Source organism: Ostrinia nubilalis, chromosome 22, assembly GCF_963855985.1.
Source record: "Ostrinia nubilalis chromosome 22, ilOstNubi1.1, whole genome shotgun sequence".
Lineage (NCBI taxonomy): Eukaryota > Metazoa > Arthropoda > Insecta > Lepidoptera > Crambidae > Ostrinia > Ostrinia nubilalis.
In genome coordinates this window covers 10,707,847-10,733,929 of record NC_087109.1, presented here as the reverse complement: position 1 = coordinate 10,733,929, position 26,083 = coordinate 10,707,847, and the positions used below count along the sequence as shown (strand labels likewise).

Here is a 26,083-nt window from a genome sequence, read left to right as displayed (position 1 = left end):
GTTAACGTGAAAATTATGAATTATCTGACAAGAATAGGTTTAGGTATATAGGTAGGTATTACACTGGATTCAATTTTATTAAAACTGAAGAAGTTTTTCTTTTAAATATTTTTTTTATATGAACGTATCAGTAGCACATAGAAGACTTCTTTCTGCCCTTTTCATCGCTTGCATTTGTAATGTCGAGTAAATATTAACAAAAACATTTAGATAAATATGAACAGTCTCCAAAAACATTTAGATTTGTATTTAAAAAATAACTTTATTTTAAAAGAACAAAACTACTAAAACCAAAGATAAGATTGTTCGAAACAAAAACAGAAACTCCAGTAAAAGAAACCAAACGAAAGTTTCCAAAACTTCAAAAGTTTAAGAAAATATCTCTAAAACTGAGGTTTCTTTTTAAAATTCTAAATTATGAAGCTTATGAACTCGCACGGTACCGTTTGTCTTAGCTTAGAGATACCTACCAAAAGTTTGAAGAAAGCTTCGGATACGAAAACTCAGAAGTCATAGGGTTTCGCTGATACTAAAAAGTTTATGCGAAGGAATAAGTTTGTATTAAGAAAACAAAAATACTTGGTATGTATTTTAAAAGGAGTTCTATTTCATACAGAGATCAGAGAGAGTTTCATAAAGAAAAATAAAGCAGTCTCTACCTAAGTACACATTGGTGTAACAAGAAAGTTATTTATTATACTAAAGCCTGGTCCGTGAGCACGTAGAATTTTGTCCAATGACCCCAACACTCGCACACTCACTGCGGGCGCCCGTCGCACAGTCGCGACAGCAATATAATTACGCGCGAGCGATAAGGATGGATAGCTTGGGGTCATTGGACAAAATTCTACGTGCTCACGGACCAGGCTTTAGTGGCCGCCTGCGACTTCGTACGCGTTAATCCCGTTTTACCCCATAGGGGATGAATTTTTCAAAATCCCGTCTTAGTGAGCACCTACGTTCTAAAAGGAAAACGCAAAATTTGAGACACCTAGCACTTGTAGTTTCTGAGATTTCGTGATGAGTGAGTGAGTCAGTCAGTGACTTTTCGCTTTTATATATTTCATACAGATTAAAGACATAGGGAATGTGCTTTGTAACAACTCTAAAATTCACATTGACCACAAAATCTCTGATTAATTCGATCCTCTCATAAAATATTAATTAGGCATCGATCAAAGGATCATGAGCATCCTTTCAGATTTATCGCCAATCCATTATTTTACTACCCTCACTTTGTCGCGAAGACAAATGTCACCTTGATAACGTAATTACGGACTAAAATGGCAGTGTAATTAATTTTAATTGAAATATTTCAAAGGCTTGAACGTTTTGAGGAGCGGTCAGACGAGTTTAACAACTTTTAAGTTAATATTACAATAATAATTGATGATATCATTAGATTAATTATTAAAAATATAACAGTTTTTGCTCCATTTAGAATGTGTACTTATAGTTGTTGCAATGGAGAAGTTTCGTGATGTTGAAAACATTATATTTAGGGCCCTGTAACTTTTATATTTGTAGAGATATTTTCATGATTCTTTTACAATTATTATTAGTTTTACTTATATTTTCAAGATTAGAAACTTCCCAAGTAACACAAAACACAATTATAAGAAGCGTACAACAGCATGAACCTACGTGCAGAGCAGTATATGAGCAGCATATGTAGCACTATATCAGCCGTATAAAAGTCTATAAGTGTCTTGTAAGCGCAATTTGGGCCCCAAATAATACGGCTTTGAGCATTATTAAATATTATTAGTGCTGCTAACCAGCGCTTATAATGTTATTGAAGACAGACATTAGTAAAGTTGTTAGACAGCATATTCTAATGTAAAAAGCATTTTATTAGATGTTAGTACAGCTTTGAAACAGCTTTCAGAATTACAATGCCAAAGTTACGTTTTATTCTAAGGCTGAACGTTTTATTTTGTTTGTTTGAAAGTATTCGAAAAAACTTATCGCATTTTATTGTCCGTTTGATTATTTCTCGTTTAGAGTATTGCAGTGCAATGGTGTTGTGAGGAGATGTTTTAATGTCTTTGTTTAAAATAATTTATCATAAGGTAAGTATAATTTTTTTTTGTTTCAAGAATGAAAATGAGCTGGGAGTATTAGTCTTATGTGAAAATATATATATGTTTGTGGTTTATAATTCACGCGCCCTCACAGAAATCCTTTTTTTAATAAAATAGGGACAAATTTAGAATCGACATATGACACTTTTTGTGATTTTTTTAACGATTTGATTAATTTTAACTTATAAAATTGCTTCTATCGATACTCCGCTTGTAAGAAAAGGATAATAAGTAGTATTTCATGCATATGTGTATTATAATTTTATTTTCTATGTTAGAGAAAACAGAAAGCAAATGGCGTCAGATAATATTAATGTTTTAAACTTTCAACTAGTGTCTTTTAATGTTGTCAGTCTTATTATAGTAAAAAGAAAATGGTTAAGTCATTCAACCTACATATAAAATATCTAAGTGATATCTTTAGCATTACTGTAACACTTTTTAGGTATGTTATAATGTTCATTAGGTTTAAACGTCATAAAAATGGATTGCTTTAGTGTTAATCAGGGTACCGAAACAATAATTTAGAATCCTTTAATCACGTCATGATCCCCTACTCCACGTCTTTCAATTTTATCTGTCTCCAATTAGGTAGGTACCTAGTTTGACAAGTGTTAAGTATAAAATCATTATCACTACAAATGTAATTTGTAATGAAACACGATATAGCTACCTATCTTATTTTTCGCTCATTGTAATAGTAATAATTTAAAGGAACTTTTTGTAACTAGTTAGTAGTGTTGCTGTAGTCGTTTTTTAAGGGTATGCGTTATACGGGTAATTATTTAGTTTTCAGGTAACTACTTCTCTATTAAGTCATAAATAAGCTTATTTGTTTTTTTTTTCAGATGCCTTTTAAAATAGTGCAAACGACCGAAAGGGATGAAGGAATGTTCTACGGAACTTCTTGACTCACACAACAACCGATTGTACTGTATTTTGTGTATGAGGTGTATCATTTTTTGGAACACGTTTTGCATTTCTTAAACCAAATATAAAGTTTGAATATTCCGTCTTTATCTTTCTCTTTACTCCACCTGTTCTCTTAGGCTGAGTTGCACCACCTAACTTTGACCGTAACTATGACGATAACCGATGTTTTTTGTATGGGGTTTGACAGATTTTTGACGTTTGTTAAAGTAAGTTGGTGCAACCCGGCCTTAAGTCTTTTTCCACTGTTTATTCATGTCAATAACGTGACACGTTCGACATAAATTTTCTAATGAATATACAGGACCTACTAACGCACAAATGAATATAATCATACGGCTCGTGGTTTTATGGCCAAATTATGACCTAAAGTAATAAAATATTTTTTTTATTTATCTAAATAGTGCTAAAAGCTTTACAGTAACAATAAAATAAGAAGATAACAGAGCTAAAACTTTAGTAAATGTTTGGCTAATGCTGAGCAGTAAATAAGCATAAGAAAAGATCATAAAAATGCGTTCAATCTGTAAAATGTGTTAATATATCTGAATGCACTATAGAATATTTCGACAACGATTATTTAATGCATTAGGTTTTCTTATTTACTAATATACGGTTTTAACCTTTGTGTTAGTGTAAATGCTGTTAAAGGTGCTGTATATTAAAAGTAATTAATGTTTTAGTATGATTATAAGCCAATTAACTTAATTTTTTTAGACCATATAATAGCTTCATGCATTGTAAATTTTACCGCATTCTACTCAAAAGCATTTAAACTAAGTCAAAACTGATTTAAAGTGATAGTCTGACTTTAAAACGTAAATCAATCTTAACTTCAGTGAATATACAGATTGCGTGTTACTTGGGTTGTCCATGCTGTGATGTTTTGCAATTCTATGGGAAATAAATATGCCAGGGGCAACCAAAAAAATTTTACACAATCAAATTATGTTGATTAAACTTTGGCTCCATAACAATGTACCTACATAAAGTATACATTCATCCATATTGACCCATTATTTCTGAATGTGCAAAAACCCTCATACAACGAATAATTCATGAAGTCATACAAATATTTGCCTTCCATACAGTATTGTGCGGTGATGAAGGACGCCGAACAATTTGCTGGCTGACTGCACCCTTCATGGCGCGAGTCAATCAAAAGTTGTTTTTGATTTTTCGCTGTACCAAAATGATGGGTTGAGTTCAGTAGTAGATTTACATGATTTCATGGTTTTTTGAGGTAAAATCTACACTAACTAATATTTTAAAGAGGAAAGTTGGTTGTTTGTTCGTATTGAATAGGCTCCAAAACTACTGGACCGATTTGAAAAAAATCTTTCACCATTGGAATCCAACATTTTCTGATGAACATAGACGGTACGAAGTTCGCCAGATACCTGGGAGATCTAAAAGTTAGCCAAACTGTCTGACGAGCATAGATAATACACTTAGTTCAAATTTTCCGTTTGTCTATGGTAAAGTGGAAAAAGGTCAAATTCTCTATTTGTTTATGGTAAAATAGAAAGGGTCGTGCTTCTGCAGATGGTAATAAATGGTCTGATAATGATGGAAAACTTTGACAGTCGTTAAAACATAAAGCATGGTTAGTTTTCGTGGTATTTTAATGATTCAATTTGTTATAATAATATTACTTAGCCAGTCGGGTTCGTATCAATATTTAGTAATTTTCACAAGTTATTTTAAGCAAATTAAAGACATTGTAGAAAGGAACATTAATATTATTATTCTCACCTCAACTACGAAATAACCTTTGTGTCTGTCTTTGCAAAAAAACAAAGTGAATAAATACAGACGAAGGGCACTCTAAATTGTTTTCAGATGGGTTTAATTTAAATGTATTATAATTGCAGATTCTGTGAGGTCTGCTACGCTTGGGTCAGGGCTTGACACTTGTGGACACTTGTCAATCTATAGCTATACTAATTTAAACGTTAATTATTACAAAACAGAGCACAAACTTGATTCTAGTCTGTAAGGTTGGGTTGCACCATCTTACTTTAACTTTGACAAACGTCAAAAATCTGTCAAACTCCATACAAAAACCACCGGTTATCGTCATAGTTACTGTTAAAGTTAGGTGGTGCGACTCAGTCTAAGTGTACCTACTCTCATGATTTTAATACGGGCCTTGAAGTTATCGGAGAAAATTTTGTCTAAACAAAATCCTACATAGCTTTATCTGAAAAAATCTTGGTTTGTTGTTTGTTATTTTATTTCATTTGTGAAACTATTAAAATGTCTATTATCGCCAAGATGAGCCATCCCAAACACAAGGTCACACATATGGCACATAATTTTGAGGTAAGTAGAGTTAAGAAGCTCTACATGAGATTTTAAATTATGTAATAAATGTTTGAATTTGATTTTGATAACTTTTTCACAATTCGAGACACAGATTGAAAGTACTCTATAATAATTGTGGACTTGAATCCTATACAAAATTAATTAACCAATGCGGATCCGCAGCACCCATGATAAAAACTCCCCGTGAACCCAAGATTGAGAAACACTGACCTATTATAAAGAGAAAGACAGTGTACTAAATATTATCATACATACACCATTCTGTTATTTATTCCTGCCCATGGGACCGCCATAAACCTGCGCTATAATGGGCTGAACAATAATAGGCCAGATGGTGCATAAACCTATGGTTTTACAGCGCAGACCATGTAGAACATAGACGTCGAAAAGTATAGTTTTTAAGACGAGGCGCAGACCACCGATTTTTAGTTGGCCGATAGTTGTGCCCGATTAAAAATTGTATAAAGAATCGGCCAAATCAAATTGGTGTAATGTGCGCACTTCCATACATGCCCATACTGATCAACTGCCCGACTAAACTATCGGCCGACGAAAAATCGATCGTCTGCGCCTAGGCTAAGACAGCATTTAAGAGATTTTAGGATCATACAGTGGAAGATCTAAGCTAGAACATTATTACACTAAAGAGTAAAGAGTCAAAGAAAGGTTAGACAAAAATATGTGGTAGTCAACACTAGCTCATTGATATACTTTTTTATGCACTTTCTATGGCAACGACAAGCTTATGGTGTCACTTTTTTGCTAATTCGGTGGACTTACTAGTTATTAATTTCAAAAGTCATCATCATTATTTCAGCTACAGGACGTTCACTGCTGAACATAGATCTCCTCCAATTATTACCACATCGCCCAGTTGGTAGCCTTCAAAGATCAGCATGGTGTCGTAGCATCTGAGTAGTTATAATGCCAAGATGCTGGCTTTTTTTTTTAACTGCCAAGTAGGTACTTAACCAATTTTATTTATATTTGTTTTTGTGGTATCTATTAATTGTACTTGTCTGTACTTCACTACCATGACACGAGACAGTTAATTTTCTGTTATTTACGTATTATTGTGGTTTTCATGGCTGCTCTAGTGGGACAACTGTGAAGACTGTCCCAAATATGAGACCTTTTACTTTGTAGCTGATGTTTAATGACACGTTGTGAATTTTATAGTGAACTAGCTTTCCGCCTGCGGCTTCGCGCGCGTGGACTACATTATCTACATATTTTACGGAATCCTATTTTTTTCCAAATTAAAATTTAGCCTATGTTACTCGTGGATAGTGTAGCTTTCGAATGGTGAAAGAATTTTTAAAAACGGTCCAGTAGTTTTTGAGCCTATTCATTACAACCAAACAAACAAACAAAGTTTTCCTCTTTATAATATTAGTGTAGATAACTAGCTTTTTCCCGCGGTTTCACCGGTGTAAAACTTAGTTACCTACAAGGTGAACCGACGACATCGTAAAGGTAGCAGGCAAGCGCTGGACGCAGGCCGCTACCAATCGATCAACGTGGAAAGCATTGGGGGAGGCCTATGTTCAGCAGTGGACGTCTTATGGCTGAAATGATGATGATGATGATGAAAACTTAGTATTTCGTAGAAATATCTATTAGCTTATAAGTATTATTAACTTATTCTGATGTATGAACAATGATATTGATAACTTTCATCAAAATCCTTCGGTAGTTTTTGCGTGAAAGAGCTACTTACTGCTCTACAAATGTTTGTTACTACAAATATCCATCAATACTAAGAAACATGCGTGTATATTTTTAAGTCCCTTTGTTCTGTTTTTTATTTTTTTCTTTTTGAGACAAAAAAAGTTTTTCTTATTCTTAAACTCACTATAATATTAAGTAGATTTTGCATGTCTCATCTAGAAATCGAACTCAGGACCTCTAATCAATATTGAGCAATCCAACTCTATTATTATCAAGCCATATTTTGTTTTTAAAAATATTATTTATTAAAAATTAAAGGACTAATTACACTCTACTTTTACCCTAAAAAAATAGAGTTACCTACTCCGCCCCTCCAATTTCCCGGAAAACGCCCGTATTTCTAATCCGGTCCTTAATTTATTCATCAGTGCTTGAGTTTTCGGCCGTTGACAGCTGCTCGTTTATTCATAAAGAGGTCAGTAGCCGGCTGTAGGGCCAGTTCGACGGAAACATTATATTTTAATTAATATAGCCTGTATCACGTTGGCAACGATGTCCTATGTGAAGGACAATCGGGGCAACGCGACGCGATGCGAGCATCAAGTAGTCATTGTAATGAAGCTTTGCAAAGGATTATAGTACAAGTCGTTTGGAACCAATTTAGTTATGATGTCTACTCAAAATTTATGAGTATAGGACATACAAAAAAATTATAGATATACAAAATAAAAAAAAAATTGATGAGATTTTTGATTTTAATTTTGTATGCAAAAATAATAATGAAACTATTTTGTACTCTCTGAAGCACTTCATCTAAATGAGTCAAATAAATGTACTTTATTTAGTGTTAATTTAGTAATTAAAGTTGTCTCCTATCTTTATACCAAACTTCATCTAAATCGGTTCAGTAAAAGTAAAAGAGTAACAAACATCCATTCTGCATCAACACAGACTTTCACATTTAAAATATTAGTTGAACTGACGCAATTCATAGTTCATGTTTCCCAGTTTCATTGCACATAAAATTTAACTCACCGATATATTTTATCGCTATCGTAACTCAATTATCTCGTATCTATTTTATCCGAGTGTTTTGATATTCGCAATTGACAGATACTTCATTTTACGGTAATCCATTTAATCGGGCGCATTCCACCAACAAGTCCAAATATTCTATTTCGAACCTTAAGACAAGGGGTTAAAGTTCAAATTACGGTGGCTGCATATCCTACATACTTATTATGTTAACGAACACGTATTATAGAGTGCTCGATATACCAGCGTTGATTAACGCGGATTCGAGTCCCGGACATTAGTGTCGTCGAAATTAACCCATGCATTGAATTATTTGGAGCATTATTTGCATAATGACACAGATAAAATTGATCAGCCAGGCCTGAGGCACTGAATTGGTATCAAAGTGAACACTTCATATAAGTATTTAACAAAAAAAAAAAAAAATTTAACAAAAAATGCCTATGTTTGTCAGAAAAACTGTAGGATTATAATGGTGAAAGAGTAGTTTCGGAGCCTATTCAATACAAGCAAACAAACAATCAAATCTTTCCTCTTTATAATATCAGTAAAGTAAAGTAGGTAATAGAATAAACCCCCTGAAAAGTTCAGATTTGAATTTTTATCACTTAACACTTACTTGAAATACTATCAGAGAATTTTCTTGTGGACTTGCTTTTATATTATAGCTGTGACGCTGCACTCACCCGTGTGATGACGTCACTTGAATAGCACGCGCTAATTGGCGAATTACAGCGTGTCAGTATTATGCAAGAGATAACTAATTTGCTCTGGCGTTTATTATAAATGTCACTTTATTTATTTAAATACAGTCTACTCGTCAAACTATACATTGTTGTTGCAAAATAACACGCATTAAAACAAATTTAAGATACCACGATGCTTACATTGATATCATCGACATGATACAAAGGTCTCCCCCAATGATTTCCATAACATGCCCTACCCTTACAGGTACATCTCGCGACCTTCACCAGATCGTCAGTCCACCTAGTGGGTACTTGATTGGCTGACTGGCAAAGGTGTCTGAGTTTCTTCCACCACTTCTTCTCAGCACCAGCCCAAATGTTGTCCCGAAGTGGTAGTAGGGCTATATTTGGGACGTGTATAAGTGCCCCGGAAAGGGCCTATGTACTGAATAAACTATTTGAATTTGATGTGCTAGTACTAGTACATAAGGCAAACTTTGTGTCAGAGATAATTAGTTAGTAAATTGTTTGCTCAATATTGAAGTAATAGACTCTAGAAAAAGCAACGATGTTTTATAAAGTAGTCTTTAGATAAGTATCTGTTCGATTAAGTTGCATTTAGTTTATTCGATTACATACTCGTAAAGTAGGACATCAATTGAGTTCAAGCTATCGTGAAATCGAATCTAAGTTGATCGATATTTACAATATTGTAATAATTATGTTTTACAAATTAACAGATGCGTGAGAAAAATGGTTTAAAACGTACTATGCCCAATAACGAACCATTATGAGAATTTTAAAAGCAACGTCTAGAGTTTTTTAACATCATTTTGTCTCTATCCAATTGCAGAAATGAGTATGAAAGGTACTTTTTCTGAATGTGTTTATTCTGTAATATGGAAGAATGTACTTAACTTAAATATTGGAGTTTAATAAGTTTTTTTTTTTTTTTTTTTTAAAGTTCAAGTGTGAACCAGATGTTTTAATAATTCTGTAATGTGAGTTGTTGCTTTACAAATTAGCGACATTGGAGTAAAAAATTATTTAGTATTTACAAAAACATATTGCCAAAAGGGACACTTAGTTATTAAATTTAAGATTTGATAGAGATAAATAAATAGATTTTAGAAAAACACCTGTCAAATAATTGTATACAATACAGAGAACATCTTTTCATCTACGTTAGGTTATGTTAATAAGTGCTTGATCGTTTTGAAGCCCGACCAAAGCCAGGCGGCCATCATTTGCATTAGAAATGTAAGTAGGCACTTACTCTTTCTTTGATTTTGATGCAAAAGTGGTGGAACATCTGTTTTCATTTAAATATTCTGCGGAAAAGTCAGGAATAAATACGGTTTCATTTGTAAAGATGGCGCTTCAAGCTGTAAAATAAACTGTAGCATTTTGTGCACTTGTAGGTAACAGATGTTATTTTGGATCAGGTGGTTTTTGAGACTGATAAAACTTAAAAGCGACTAATTTTAATTTTCAACAAAAATACACAAAGGTTTTTTAAAACTAAGCATTCTATTGTTCGTTCGTTTCAGCCTAATGACGTCAGTTGCTGGATAAAGGCCTCCCCCAAGGTTTTCTACAATGAACGGTCCTGCGCTGCCCGCATCCAGGTTTTTCCCGCGACCTTTACCAGATCGTCGGTCCACCTAGTAGGAGGCCTGCCCACGCTACTACTAGCAATCTATCAAATAAATAGAATTGACATTGACACCCAGTGGCGGGGCAAGACCTAAATTTGATGTGGGCAAGACAGATTTCGCGAGGCCTTGTTCTGTGGCGACCTGAAGACGGATTTTATGAAATAATAAAAAAAAACGGGTCAATGGTCTATTCATTGACAGTTTCTGATTTCTTGATTCAGTGATTATTTTTAAAAGAATATTGCGCCAAAGAATAATGTTCGTCACTTAAAACCGTGTTGTTGACCGAATTTGTCTGATTATGACTGAATTTGTTTGGAAAAAAATATATTTTTATTTTTAACTACATTGTTTAGCTATCAAGAATTTATATTTAATTCTTCAAGCTCCGCGAATCTAGACACAATAGATATTCAATTGTTATATGACATTAATTAATGCCGTCTGGGACTCAATCGGTTAATAGTCAATGTTTGCATTTATTGTCGTATTGTGATATTGTCATCTCCACCTTGTATACATTTTTTTTTAAAATTTGATGCGCGAGGCCCCTTGTTCCGCGAGGCCGTAGGCGGTGGCCCACGTCGCCCACGCCTTACGCCGCCACTGTTGACACCCCATAGTGACATGGGTATATTCAGCCAGACTTTACTTTTTTTTTAGAAAAGCCTTTATTACAACAAATGATACCACAGTTTGACGTAATGGAAGATAAGTAGGTTTTTATAATCTTGAAAATTTTTGTGTGAAGCTAGTAATTCACAGAAAGAAGTTGGAAAAGATTTTATTTGGCGCTCATTTTACAAACCATATATTTTAACAATTTAAGAAATTTTATCTTGGCCGCATCATACAAAAACAAACTAAAAAAATCATAACAACATAAACAACTCTCATTACGGTCGTTACATTCGATATTTTCCTGTAAAAGGATCCGAAAAATCCGTAAACGAAGTCGCTTCACCGTGAAAATATCCGACGAAGCAATTACGAAGTTTGGACGAACATCGAAAAATAATTATGGCGAAGTAACAAAGCCATTACGGGGATTCCTTCATTTTTAATTGAGTCTCTTAATTAGTTGTGGAAGTGTGTGGTGATTTGGGTGACGCAAAAAAAAAGATGTTTTTGATGAGATTTTTTATCCCAACTTACAATTTTGGTCAAAAAGTTTTTTACCTAGCCTACTTACTTACTTAGTAATTTTTCATTAAATATTTCAACTTATATTATCTACGACTTCGTACGCGTGGATCCCGTAGTTTTACCCCCTTAGGGGTGGAGTTTCGTAAAATTGTTTCTTAGCGAATGCTGCTTGCTTGAAGATGAATCAAATATCCAACTTCTTTAAAAAAAAAACAATTTAGTTTGAAATAACCACTTTTCCCTTTACTATTTATTATAGTAGGGTAGGTACAGTACAACACCGCGTAAATCGCCTCTACATTAAGTATTCGTATTGCCCGCAACCCCGTGCGACTATTGACCGCCATAGTCTGAGCAAACCAGCCAGGTTATTATCATCAATCTATCATACGCATGTCATGAGAAACCACTGACATTATTGTGTTTGTTTCAAAATAAATGTCCAGCCGCATATGATTCTTTCTTACTTTTTCTTATTCTTTAGGTAAGTATGCATACATATTATATCCTATATCCCAACCTAGCCCAGCGTGGGGAAGGGGAGTGTAGGCCAAATGCTTAATGGTCTTCTGGTAAATTGGAAAGGACTTTGCCCCTGCGGTGGAAACTAAAGAAATGTCCTCCTGATCCTGATAATGGTGATGATGATGGTTGATTTCTGAAAAGTTATCTACAATAGGCAGTGGTTTGCACCAGATCAGGTAATTTAGTCTCCTTTACTGCAGGAGCACGATCCTCTCTAATTAACCAGAGGCAAGTTGAGGGTTGGGCCTACATTCCCCACACTGACCAGATGGGTTGGGTAAGCAAGGGTTTGAGGCGATAAGATGCAACCTTGAATCAAGAAAATTTGCACAGGTTGTTCTATTTTGGCTGTGACCACAAGTAGGTCAATCGCACCGGCCTGCCTTTTAATCAATCCAAATCGGATAGACTGGACAGTAACAGTTGTTCAGACCGCTGTCTTGAATTTCTAAAGGAAGGGAGCAACGATCTCTTGAATCATTTATAGCGTTGCTGTTACATACTGACCTTAGAAGTCAATCAAAGGTATTTTCAAAATAGTACTGAAGTAGGCACATAGCTCGTAGAGACGATGGCGGGGGCAGACAAGTTCTCGAGTGGCAACCGCGGGCCGGAAGACGTAGCGTGGGCAAGCCTTCCACTAGGTGGACGGACGATTTGGTGAAGGTCGTGGGATGAGCCTGGATGCGGGCAGCGCAGGACCGGTCGTTAAACACCTCTCTTTTGCCGCCGAGCATTAAAAACTAAAATGGCTTTACAATTAAAAGACAAAGACATTCTTTCAATTATCATCATCATCAATTCAGCTATAAGACGTACACTGCTGAACATAGGCCTTTCTCAATGATTTCCTTAATGACCAAATGACTCCTTTCAATGACACACTGAAATTATTTTGGCGTAAACATTACTTCCACACTTAAGAAACATGTCACCAGTCACCGGGTTATTTTTTCAAAGCTCTACCAAAAAGCTTATTAATAGTTGGAGTTATTGGAAGCGTAAGAAGTTCGACATCGATAATTCACGGCACGTAGTTGTAGACGCGTGATTGCGGTGGCGACAAAGGATAGAGGCGACTCCTCAGTGGTAGCGGATCTAAATATATAAAAGGAGAAACTGACTGACTCACTGACATATCAACGCACAGCCTAAACGGCTAAACGTAGGCAATTGAAATTTGGAAGGGACGTAGCTTAGGTACCGTAGAGGTGCACTAAGAAAGGAATTCTCGAAATTCCCACGGGAACGGGAATTACCAGGAAAAATCATTTGTTCTAAACCACTTAAGTTAGACGCTTGAAATTTAACAAGCAGGTACCTTAGTAAACTTAAAGCTTAGTTACAACAGGATATTGCAAAATTCCCACGGAAACGGGAGTTAGCGAGAAAAAACATTTGTATGAAAAAATCTAAACCGCGTAAGATAGATGAACGCGTCCGATCCACGCGTACGAAGTCGCGGGCGGCCGCTAGTATCTTATAAAGGGCCACGCCTTAGCGTAGTACACCTAATCAACTGGACCTCCTCCATTTGACTGAGGGTCCACTCGAAGCTGGAGTTGCAGACGAATGTCCAAGTTAGAACAATAACTCGCGGCAGCATTTCAGTGGGCTGTATACAACAACAAAAATGGTGAATGAGAGGCACTTATTATCTTCTGGTGCCAGATAATTATGTTGACCCCAGAAGACTTATCCGTGTGGTAGCGGGTACGGGACTATTCCCACCTCTCGTTCCTACTACTGCAACTCCTGTGCAGCCAGGATCTACAGCACGGGACTATTCCCAACTCTCGTTCCCACTGCTGCAACTCCTGTGTAGCCAGGATCTACAGCACGGGACTATTCCCACCTCTCGTTCCCACCGCTGCAACTCCTGTGTAGCCAGGATCTACAGCTTGGCCGCCAATAATATTGAAGGTCAAGTTTGTCTCGGGAGAAAGTTTAACTGTCATTGCACCCGCAACGAAATTAATTAGAAGAACATAGGATGAGTTTGAAGTACAGGATCGACTTCCCTATCGTCACTAGAGCCTAGTGCAAAGCGGATGACAGGTGACAAACAAGCAAGGAGGTAGCGGATATTGGAACAGCGATTTAAAATCATCATCATCTGGTGATTTAGTCTTCATTGCAGGAGGAGGAGCACGACCCTATCTGATTTAAAATCTAAATCTAGTTGTAGATTATTCCGTAACTCACAACTGCTGCGTAGTTGTGATTGCGACAAAAAGTAAAGGCGTGTCCCCAGTAGCAATAAGAGCAAATTAATAAAATATCAAAATAATATGGTTTACAATATTTATATTGAATAAAATACTAGTTTACAATAAAATGGTCAGTTGTCACTGTCACGGCGATGCGTGAGATTGTCTCTAAGGGCGCCTTCAAAATAAGGTGTGTTTGTCGCGCTACTACTAGTTTTCATACAATGTCTAGAAGCGCAACAGCAGCACCTCTTTATCACTGTGTCACTTACGTAGTGCTGCAATTGCGCTTATAGAAATTGTATGAAAACTAGTTAGGTACAGTGGCGCCATTGCAGTGCTTCCTCACATCTCTAATTTGAAGGCGCCCTTACTTAATTATTCTTCTTTCTGTTTTATTTGCGTAATTTACTACTAGATAATTGTACTTTCACAATAATACAGCAAAATGGAATTCGCAGTGTTCCCGATGACACCAAAAACCATTCTCGCACCAGCACGCACGTTTGCGGCGAGCGCATTTCAGCGCGACCGCAGCCGTGTGGCGAGCGCTCGACCGCGGCCCGCGGGTAGTTTGGGAAATGTGACGTTTTGGCTAACACTTCTAGTGAATATAGATACTAGAAAAGTTAAACAGAACAATCGTAACTTAACATTCATCATCATAATCATTTCAGCCATAGGACGTCCACTGCTGAAGATATTAGGCCTCCCCCAATGATTTTCACAATGGCCGGTTGGTGGCGGCGCCACCAGCGCCTTTCTGCTACCTTTATGAGGTCGTCGTGAGGTAACTTAACTTTACATAAACCCAATCAAATCACGTAAATTAAACAAAAATCGGTCTCATTAAAGAATATGTTTTGCGGCACATTTTTTCCTCTCGCTTTTCGCAATTCAGTTTTGTTTCAAAGTGTGATTAAACTTATCTGAAACTTAGGGCTGTTTTTTCAATCGTCAGATAACTTTTAACTGATGATTAAACTTGTCATTTTGACATATCGATAGTGGAAATATCAATTACTGTAAGGGACAAAACACGACTTTTCAGGAGAGCCAAAAAACGATTTTTTTTTTCTTTATACCTCAATATCTTTTTATGTGATGTTACGATTTAAATAGTTTCTATGGCAAAGTTTCTTAGAATTTTCTGTTCTTTCATAATATAAACGCCAAATTTTCGAAAAATGGGTAGTTTAAAAGATAGCATGTCCCTTACATTAAAAAAACGAGCTTGACTGTACCTTACAATGTTGAAATTTCACAGTATGGAATGTCATGTATGTTGTAAGGTACATTTAAGAATAAACACGACAGTAATTTTATTGTAACTTGACAATTTTAACATTGAAACCTGATGTAAGTAGAGGTTGCATTCGAGTATTCATTAACAAAACGAAGAGAAGAGATAGAAACAAGACAACTTAGTGTTCACAAATGCAGTTGGAGGCATCAAATACACATCACCAACAAAACATTTAGTCACTGATGATGCCTACGTCTTCATTTGTGAACAAGTTGTCTTGTTTCTATCTTTTTCTGTTCATTTTTACGCAGTTAGGTTTTTTTTTTTCAATCATCGTTCGTTCATTTTAGCCGAATGACGTCCACTGCTGGACAAAGGTCTTCCCCCAAGGATTTCCACAACAACCGGTCCTGCGCCGCCCGCATCCAGACACCTCCTACAACCTTCACCAGATCGTCGGTCGACCTAGTGGGGGTCTGCAGCACATTACGTCTTCCAGCTCGTGGTCGCCACTCAAGAATTTTTCTGCCCCAGCGGCCATCAGCTTTGCAAGCTACGAGCTCCATCCACTGCCACTTGATTTTAGCGATTCTGCGGACTATGTCAGTCACTTTGGTTCTCCTGCGGATCACGTCATTTCTGGTTCAATCACTACGAGCATAGCACGCTCCATCGCCTTTGACCTTGAGTCTTCTTATGAGGCCCACAGTAAGCGACCACGTCTCAGATCCATAAGTTATCAAAGACTTTTGTCTTGAGACAGTGCGATATTTCAGACGTGAGAATATCACGAAGCTTCCTGAACGTTGCCAGCCGAGTTGGATTCGACGATTGACCTCTTCCTCGAAGTTAGACCTACCTAAGGCTGGTTTTAGTGTCACGCAGACCGTCAGTGCGGATCGCTCCGCACAGCCAATCTGTATGAACTGATAGAGAGCGAGCGATTCCAGCGGACCGCATTACTCTAAAACGCTTCCTCGAAGTTTACAGATCGGCTGTGTGAAGCGGATCCGCACTGGACGGTCCGCGTGACACTATAACCAGCCTAACTGGACTGTTTGTACTAGGTATATATAAGTGTCAACAACTGCCGAGTGTAGAGTATCCAACCTTTAGAGGAGTGGGTGCAACACGGACATTTGACATGATTTTGTCTTGTCCATGTTTCATTTTAAGACCCCCTTGTTGAGAGGCTCCACTCAGGCCATTGTGCATTGTGCCTAGATCTTCCACGGTCTCAGCCATGGTTATGATATCGTTTGCGAATCGAAGGTGGGTTATTTACTCACCGTTGATATTTATGCCGAATCCGTTCCAGTCCAGAAACAGTTTCGGAGTTTTCAGTTCCCCCTGTCTGCTGCTGCAACTGGTTTCGAGTCTTGATCCTGGAGACGGAACGACATTGTGGCGTTTTCGTACAAGCCTTTCAACATGTCGATGTATCGATATAGGTAGTCAATTTGACACCGTTGGAGAAACTGTAGTAGGTACTGCCCAGGTCTCGATCGAAGCTTTCTCATAGTCCACAAACGCCAGGCAAAGTGACTGACTATACTCCTCGGTCTTCTGTATAATCTGCCGTGGCGTATGTATGTGGTGTACTAAAGCGATTAAGAGATTGAGAGGCTTGAAGTCATCGAGCTTACGAGCGAGACGATTCGTAATGACTCTCGAAAACAGCTTGTAGACATGGCTCGGAAGTGAGATGGGTCTATAATTCTTCAACAAGGTTTTGTCGCCTTTTTTGAAGAAGAGTGTCACCACACTTCTGTGCCATACCGTAGGCGTTTTTCCTTCGAGGATGACGGAATTGAACAGCTTCAGAAGAGCCTTCAGCCCCTCGGTCAAATACCCAACTGCGTAAAAATGAACAGAAAAAAGATAGAAACAAGACAACTTAGTGTTCATAAGTGTAGTAGGAGTGGGAGGCATTAAATGCATATCACCACCAAAAAAAGTAATTGATATCCTATATGCATATTAACGTAAGGGCCTAATTATAATAAATCAAAAAGTTTTAAATGAAGTAAGGTTCAATGAGTTCAAAAGTTAAAACCAACAGTTTAGGGTAAGGGCTGAATTGTATTATTAAAAGGAATTTACGTCCTTTAAATCATTTGTTTCCCCAAAAGTCGTATTCAGACGACTAAAAATGTTTAAGGTAAGGGACATTTTTTTAAAGATATCAACATTTCAAGTATACCAATCGATAGAGCCGAAAATTCTGAATGCGTTGGTATATATAACTCATTTTGGCCAAAATGTCCCTTACATTAATTGATACTTCCACTATCGATATATTTCTCATTCTATCGTGGTAAGCCTCGTACACGGTAATACTATCTATACAGTATTCGAACTCGGCCATATTTTTGAAATAAATGTCAACAGTCGCGCGGTATGTCACAGTATGACAACATGCGATAGGGCTGCCCACCTACAGTACCCAGTTTGATTACATCTGCCTACTTAAAATTTATATCTAGTTTTGTAATTGTATTTTTTATTTAGTTAGACAAACAAAATACTTTGTGAATGGAATAGGTTAAAAATGTGATTAGTAGATTTAATTTAGTAAAAACTACTTAAATCATTTTGAAACTTTAATAATCATAATGATCTGTTACTTTAATTTCGGGCGGGCGAAGTCGTGGGCAAAAAAAAAGCTGGTTTAATACAATATAATTTTCATTTCAAATCAAACTGACTGAAAATGACAATTTGACTAGTTTTTGACCAATTTGACCGTAAATGACGGTCATTCAAATTCAATCAGTTTTGTCATTTTTAACACTTGGCCCACAACTTGGCCACCGACGTCCATTCGGCACATTCGCGACACCCCCGACTTTTGCATACCGAGCGCATACCGAGATTTGAATTTCGAAAGAAAGTTCTCGTTTCGTCTGTTTATATGAAGTTACAATACTGTATGATATTATTACCGTGCCTCGTATATCATTTCACAGCCTGTCTATTATTTAAAGTTGTCTTCTCAATTTGAAAATTTAGCAAAAATAAAATGAGAGAGAATCCTGAAGGTGTCATACCGGCCGATGTCAAGCATGTCGTATGAAAAAATATACCTACCTAAGATTTAAATTTCAAGCGTATCAAAATCCTGAAAGACAAGATAAAATTTAATATGTTACAGATTATAGTTACACCTAAGGGCTGATTTTTCAATCATCGGATAACTTTTAACTGAAGAATAAGTTTGGCACATGACAGTTTCAGTATGAGAAATATGTCAAAATGACAAGTTTATTCTGCAGATAAAAGATAACTGACGATTGAAAAATCAGCCCTAAGACACGAAAAATGAAAAAAGACTCATGTAAGATAAAGTACAACAGGCAATTTTCATGCAAATAATGTTCGTCATCATCATCATAATTTCAGCCACAGGACGTCCACAGCTGAACCTCAATGACTTCCACATCGCACGGTTGGTAGCGGCCTGCATCCAGCGCCTTCCTGCAACCTTTATCAGGTCGTCGGTTCACCTTGTGGGTGGACGTCCCACGCTGCGTTTTCCGGCACATAGTACGCAGAAATAATGTTCAAACATAGGTAAATACATAGGCGCGAAGCAGCCAGAGCGGAGCGAGCGAAATGAGAGCGGAGCGAGCGAAATGAGAGCGAAGCCGAGCGAAACTGGTAGATTTATCCGATATATTGGCCGATCTAATTGTTTTGCTATGAAAAATGTAAGTGCCTCATCTTTACAGAAAAAAATATCATCTATCATTCATCAAAAAAAACTAAAATATTGCTAAAACTACTTAAGTAGGTACGCGATTACCTATGCTTAAACCTAAAGAAGTACTGAACTTAATTACTCGATAAAGAAGCTATTCAAAACCAATTTATCCCCACACTTTTGTCATAGACAATGGCCTATCCAGACGGAAAATGGCTGACAATCAATCCATTGTCTATAAAGAATATCTATCTACCCCCGATGATCGCACAAAGCGATTAATGTACCGTACGCACCTGTTCGCGATCGCTCTCGACTGAACGAACACTGCGGCTATAATTTCGAGTGATTTCAATATTCGGACCCGTCGAAAGTTGAATTGGCGTTGAAATAATGGCTGAATGGGGCTTATTAATATAAAAAGTTCACAAAATTTTTGAAGAACGTTCCGGTGTTTTTTTCATACCTGTAGAAGGATTATCTAATTCCGTAATATTTGGTGGTCGATTCGATAGAGCATCATAATATTTAGATCTGGGTATTGACGTAACGTAATGCCTTATTTATGAGGTTTTTGGTACATAGTACCTTAGTTTATTTTCAATAGTATGTCACCTAGCTGAGTGGATAATAATTCTTTTTTACATTAATTTATAAAAACAGACTGTTTCATTTTCATCATCAGCATTTCAGCTACAGGACATCCACTTTTAAACACAGGCCTCTCCCAATGACTTCCACATCGCCCGGTTGGCAGGGCCTGCATCCAGCGCCTTCCTGCTACCTTTATAGGATCGTCAATTCTGTTTCATTTTAAAAATTTCATTTTTCAGTATTAAAAATTCAAATATCTGTTTGTTAAGGTCGTTAGTTACAAAATAACACTCTTTAAAACTGCTTTATATGACACAGTGTGACTTGTATGTATAATAAATGTTTTTTTTTTTTATTCAATGAACGTAGGTGCGTTTTGTGTTAATATGGATCCAAACAAAAGTTATTTATTCCGTTCTAATACTAGTCTACGAAGTCCAAAACAAATAGTCATATTTCTGTCGCCACCTCATAACTATTCATGAGGCCATACAAACCGATATTATAGTAGTTTACAAGCACAAATCACAAACGTGAGGTAAACAAACATTAATCTGATTATGGATATTTGGAGGAAAAAGGTTCCGTATGAAAAAGTTTGGAAAACTACACTGAATTACGTAGAAAATAGAAAATATGAGACAATTGAGCATGGCTGAAAATTAAAAAATACTAGATTTTTAAAAATTGGGTCTGTCAATAGCACTAGACCAGGGGGGTGAGTCACTGTTTGTACGCCGATAGAGTGGTGTGAAGTCACTGTTCAAATGGCGCCAAATATTTGTTATGCTAACTTTAGGGCCCTGTAACTTCTTTATTTATTGGTTTTACTTATATTTTCAAGTTTTACTATAGAAAAAAAATTGACGTCATAATTAGGTCTACGTTTCATGATTTCCACACTGATCCCCAAAGTAAAATATCATCAGCACGAAGGCAATTCAGCTGTAAATTGTCGAAGTACGAAAGTTACAAGTCACTATCTGATCGTTTTTATGACATTCGCGAAGTGTCATTATGCTTGCTTTGGAAAATGACATGTTATTATTTGGCACTCAGAATGTGGTTAGGCATTAGATTGAATGTGACGAAGTAAATGAGTTTGTGTAATGGAATGAGAAAATACCTACAGTTCCAATATGAATATAATTTCAACAGAAAGGTTATACCAGTAAGGATACAATATTTGGAAAGTTTAGATTTTAATAAAGGTAAAGGTACGTAGAATAGGTAAACTTCTGTCCGTCATTGGACGCTAAGGTTGCTCTAAAAATGGGTACATCTATTTATAGAGAGAGAGAGGACAGTACTCGATTTTGTATTACATAGGTGTAACGCAAGGATCGATACTAGGCCTCATGTTCTTAAAACGGTTATTATTAAAGATTTACTTTTGACTCTGCTTTTGATCTCGTTTTATTGCGAAAAACAATCCTGCTATATTAGGAGCACCGCAAGGGTCTATACTAGGTCTCATTTTCTAAGTATTTACCATTTTTATGACCGTAGTACCCCGTCCCGGAGGAGGACCCGCTGCCTGTAGAGGAGCCCTGCGGAGGCCTGCCCTCCTCGTCGACCTCTAGCGGCAAGGTCGGCTCCATGTTCTCACAACACGTCACTTTGACATCACTTTGACACTTGTTATTTGACACTTCACTTCACTGGTACCTGGAAAGAAGAAATGAATATAAGAAATATTGTTTCAATTTTTATTGGTGAGTTATAAGAATTTTTTATCAAGCAACAGTTCTGGGAGAATTTTAATTTGACTTGATTTAAATTGAATTTTCCGGGAATAGGACGATCGTAGCGCTTTACAATCAATTTGCATGAATATTGTTCTACTTTTTTGTGTTTTATTATACAAGTTTTTGCCCGCGGCTTTTCCCGCGTGACAAAAAGACCGACTTACTTAAATTGACACTTGTCTTAGTTGTAATGGCCAATTAAGATAGAACACACTTTATTGTATACCATTCAAGATACGAAAATAAAAAGAAAAAAAATCACAAAATTTAGGCACACCTAACATTATAGCCTTTAATTTATACTGATGTATAGCCAAGAATACTGTGTTTTTTTTTTAAATAAATAAAATAAATAAATATCCTTGGACATTTTACACCATGCGCTTCTAGTCCCAAACTCGTTCCATAGTTTTTGCGTAAGTAGTAACAAACATCCAGTTGGTAGCTCAATTGGAAGAGCAGTCGCCCGGAAGGTCGTGGGTTCAAGTCCCGTCATGCGCAGTTCGATTTTTTCAAGTTATTTATTTAAAATTTAGTTTGAGAAGCGACTCTATTCGCTAAGAATTTTTAATAACGATCCATCATTGGTTCTTAGACGGTCTATCACCAAGAAGCGATCTCTTCCAAACAACCCGAAAATGAGTAGGTAGGTATGCATAATTTATTTAAAAGAAAACCTACTACATATTTTTTACTCAAAATGCTAAACCAACCTATCCCACACACCCTGTATTAATATTCAAGTTACTTTGAACCGGAACAAGGGAAATTTAATTCCTATTTATCTCAAAAGCAAAAATAGAAAAAGGCTTTTGAATTTCGCTCGTAAAAATTTATGTGGATGATAGACTGGAACCCTTCTTAAAGAAAGATTGTTTATTTTACGTTCGCTTCTAAATTACAATAAACTCCGAAGAAAAATGACGGACACGGGAAAGCTCTTTAGTGTTTATTATTCATTTTAATACAGGGTGGTTGAAGGGCGTAACTAACTGTTAAAAAATATTGTTTGCCTAGAAATCTTGCCGTGAAAAAACAAATAATATAACTATAGATCTAGCGTATAACTCAGTCAGTACCTGAGCGGCACAGAGGTGACATTGACATATTATGATGTGTCAGAGTATACAATCTCCATGACGTTTAACGTCTCAAAACACCCTCCCGTGCTGCTCCCATGCCTCAGGTACTGACTCTGTTTAGCGTTAGTAGACCTAAAACTACATTTTGACTGAAGCTCGTTAATATGAGTTTAGTAAAAGATGGTTGGCTTATTAACTACTTAAATTCAAAATAATGTTCATAAATAAGCTTTTGGGAACTTTAAGCGGACACACTATTTTTACATAAACAAATTCCCGTTTACAAATTTTATACGTGATTTACCCTTTTACCGATCGTGTACCTACTCGGAGATAACATTATTCAGCCCAATTTCGCCTTTTCCCTCGCATTTGGTTTTAGAATTTAGGCCGTGGATTAGGGGCTCTAATGCGCAGGTCAGCTGGTTTGCGGGTCTCCATACCACAAATGTTCGGAATTCGCTGGCATTGGACACCCTTATTTTGTAAGCCAACCCTGTATAAACAAGCAGACGTTTCACTAACCTTTTCTAAAATCCAACCGCCGAATTTTGTCCAAAAATCATGAAACGAAACTACAAACAAAAACCTCCTTTATTATTTAATTGGGCTAAGAACTAGTCGCACTGGCCACTTTCAACACTCGATAATTCGAAATTTAAAAAACACCGCACTCCTGTCAACGCTTTCACAATCCGAGGAATATTCAAAAAGCCCGCGTTAATTTGCGAAACGCGTTCTATATTCAAATTGGGAATGGACGCGCCGCGTTCGAATATTAAAACGGTTGTTTTCGTTGCGCGCCGTGCAATACTGACTGCGTTTAGTTCCTTGGCCACTATTTTTACAGATGTCCGAATAGGCCGGGAGCACAGATAATAAATTTAACTGAAATGGCGACTGTCGGGTAAATCCTATTTATAGGACAGTCGTTAGAACGATAAACTCTACTGGTTAATAAAACACACGCATAAAATATACTAACGAGATTATGATTTACGAATTATATCTAACTAGCTTTTGCCCGCGGCTTCACCCGCGTGAAATTTAGTTTGTCACAGATCGTCATAAATTATATCCTATATGTTATTCTGGGTTATAAAGAATAATACTGTAAAGTTTCATCAAAATCCATTCAGTAGTTTTTGCGTGAAAGAGTAACAAACATCCATCCAGACATCCAAACTTTCGCATTTATAATATTAGTAGGATTTTGAAGTAGCGGCATACATTTCTTTTACGATTCATCTCGTCGTAAATATAAAAAATGAAACGTCAGAACAATATTTCTTGGAGGATGAAAGAAAATCAGCAAGAACCAAAGAAAGTCTTTTAGAAAAGTTATAATGTTCTTGTTTACCACAAAAACCGATTAAGTAATCATTACGATTTTTGGGGAAAATAAAAAGGGAAAAATGTCGCTAGGGTGTAGGGACAAAGTAATAAAATTGTACGAAGAGTTTATTGGTGGATGCGCATTTTACAAACGTACCTAGATGAAAGTTGTTTTACCTGTTCCTTTGGTTTTTTTTTCTTTTACAACTCAGTGCAATAAATATTTTAAAATTAGTTACGTACTTACTTCAATGATTTATTTCTTCCTAGGCCCAAATTCTAAAGAGAAGTACCTAGTACTTTAGTAAACAAAAGCCATTATTTTCTTTAGTTTCATATTCATTTCTCTAATCTTCCAAAATATGATTAAAATTTAATGCGATTATGCGATACAGCTTATTTTTGCTACATCTACATTTTCCTTAATCCCAAGAAAATAACAAACAACAATACGACATAAACTTCTAATTGAAAATTGATATGCAATTAAAAGTTTCCAACGCACCCTGTCCCCAGGCCTATATTGGCAAGGATCCCGCTCTCAGCCAAGTCGTTATTTTCCCTAATTCTTTTATTATCGTACGTAGATCATATTCCGACGGCGGACGACTCAGTTATTATTATCCGGAACGTTTGTGCAGAACGTTTCGCAATCGGCAATTCGGCTGGAATTTGTGACATTCCTAGCACTAATGTTCTGTCAAGAGTACAACAGTTTTCAATGGACAAGAATGTTATGTTCTGTCAAGAGTACTTCAACATTTTTAATGAACAACACCCGTATTCACAAAAATTACTATGAAGTCTCACAGTGCGCGTGGACGCACAGGATGACACATGAACCAATCAACACAGAACTCTATTCAACGCTGTGCGTTCGTATTGCTGCTTCACTTAAGCAAGCATCGTTTGTGAATACGGGCGCAAGAATGTTATGTTCTGTCAAGAGTAGGTACTTTTTAACAGCTTTTTACTGAACAAGAATGTTATGACTGTCAAAAGTACTTAGCACATTTTAATGGAGAATTCTCAGTAACTAGACGAGTTTTTCTGAATCTAAATTGTGTCACGTCACGGGCTTGCGCTGGTTTTCTAAAAAAAATATTATTTTTATAGTAAAAACTTTTTGACATTATATTAATTGACTTAAAATAATTTCTAAACAAACGAAATGTGCTCTGAAGTCTCTTTATACGATAGGAGTGTAATTTTATCGTTAGTTTACTAAACATATTTTATAGTTCGATAGATCGTAATCTATTCCTCCAACAGACAAGCCAAGGCAAAAAGCTATGCAGCCAACATAGCTTATTACCTTTACATCAAACACTTTTTACTGAAATTGTTGCAATATTCAACCAATGAGGGCTATCGTTTTAGCGCTCACCAGTTAGCGCCACTGTAGAGTAAGGTCCTGTCACTTGCTAGTAGCGAAGACACTGGCACCAACTGGTGAGGGCGAAAGTGGTAGGAGGACTATCGCATTTGCACTCATCAAGATGGCGCCACTGTAGAGTAAGGTCCTGTCGATCGCCAGGGGTGCCAACTGTTAAGTATAAAAACGATAGCCCTCATTTAATCATGTAGCCCCTAAAATGGATACAAAAAAATTTGACTAGTTTCGCTAACATCAGTAATTAAGAAAAAATATATAAAAAATACAGTAAATAAAAAGAGTGTAGAAAAAATATCTAATTGTTATTGCCAACTTTTCCATTACATTCCTAGGAAAGAGCATACGCCAAAAGATGATATTTTTTAAACAAAATGTCACTACAAAGACCACTTTGTGCTGTCACCCCGGCTGGCTTGTTGACAGGTGTGTGGTTATTCCTTATTTTTTTTATTAAAGCGTAGATCATCTTCTGACGTTTATTATTGTCTTTCTCTGAAGGTGAAATAGTTTTGGAGATCTTTATTGTACGAGTCAAATCGAAATTTATTAGTTAAAATAATAAATTACTAAAATTTTACGTTATTTAAATTGTGTGATGGGGCTGGGTGTTACTATGTATAATAATAATATGTGTATGTATTTACAAAAAAAGTATTTAAGTATGTTTATAGCCGTTGTCTAAGTACCCATAGTACAAGCTTTG

General features: G+C 36.4%; 1 protein-coding gene and 1 long non-coding RNA gene across 3 annotated transcripts in view; one reads left to right on the top strand and one right to left on the bottom strand.

Moving 5' to 3' along the window:
* Nucleotides 1-23,446, bottom strand: part of LOC135082619 (KH domain-containing, RNA-binding, signal transduction-associated protein 2-like) — a 141,653-nt gene extending 118,207 nt beyond the window's left edge. Inside the window, exons 1-2 of the mRNA XM_063977398.1 lie at nucleotides 23,175-23,446; nucleotides 21,312-21,487 (exon numbers count right to left, since the gene is read on the bottom strand). Coding sequence (XP_063833468.1) covers nucleotides 21,312-21,420 — 109 coding nt within the window. The 5' untranslated portion in view covers nucleotides 21,421-21,487; nucleotides 23,175-23,446. The remainder of the gene's footprint in view (nucleotides 1-21,311; nucleotides 21,488-23,174) is intronic.
* LOC135082943 (uncharacterized) lies at nucleotides 2,000-3,095 on the top strand. 2 transcript variants are annotated; one of them, XR_010259529.1, is made up of 2 exons: nucleotides 2,000-2,072; nucleotides 2,933-3,095. It is a non-coding gene; the product is annotated as an uncharacterized LOC135082943 (long non-coding RNA). The 2 variants fall into 2 exon arrangements; XR_010259530.1 differs by lacking the exon at nucleotides 2,000-2,072 and adding an exon at nucleotides 2,088-2,846.
* Nucleotides 23,447-26,083: the final 2,637 nt, after the last annotated feature.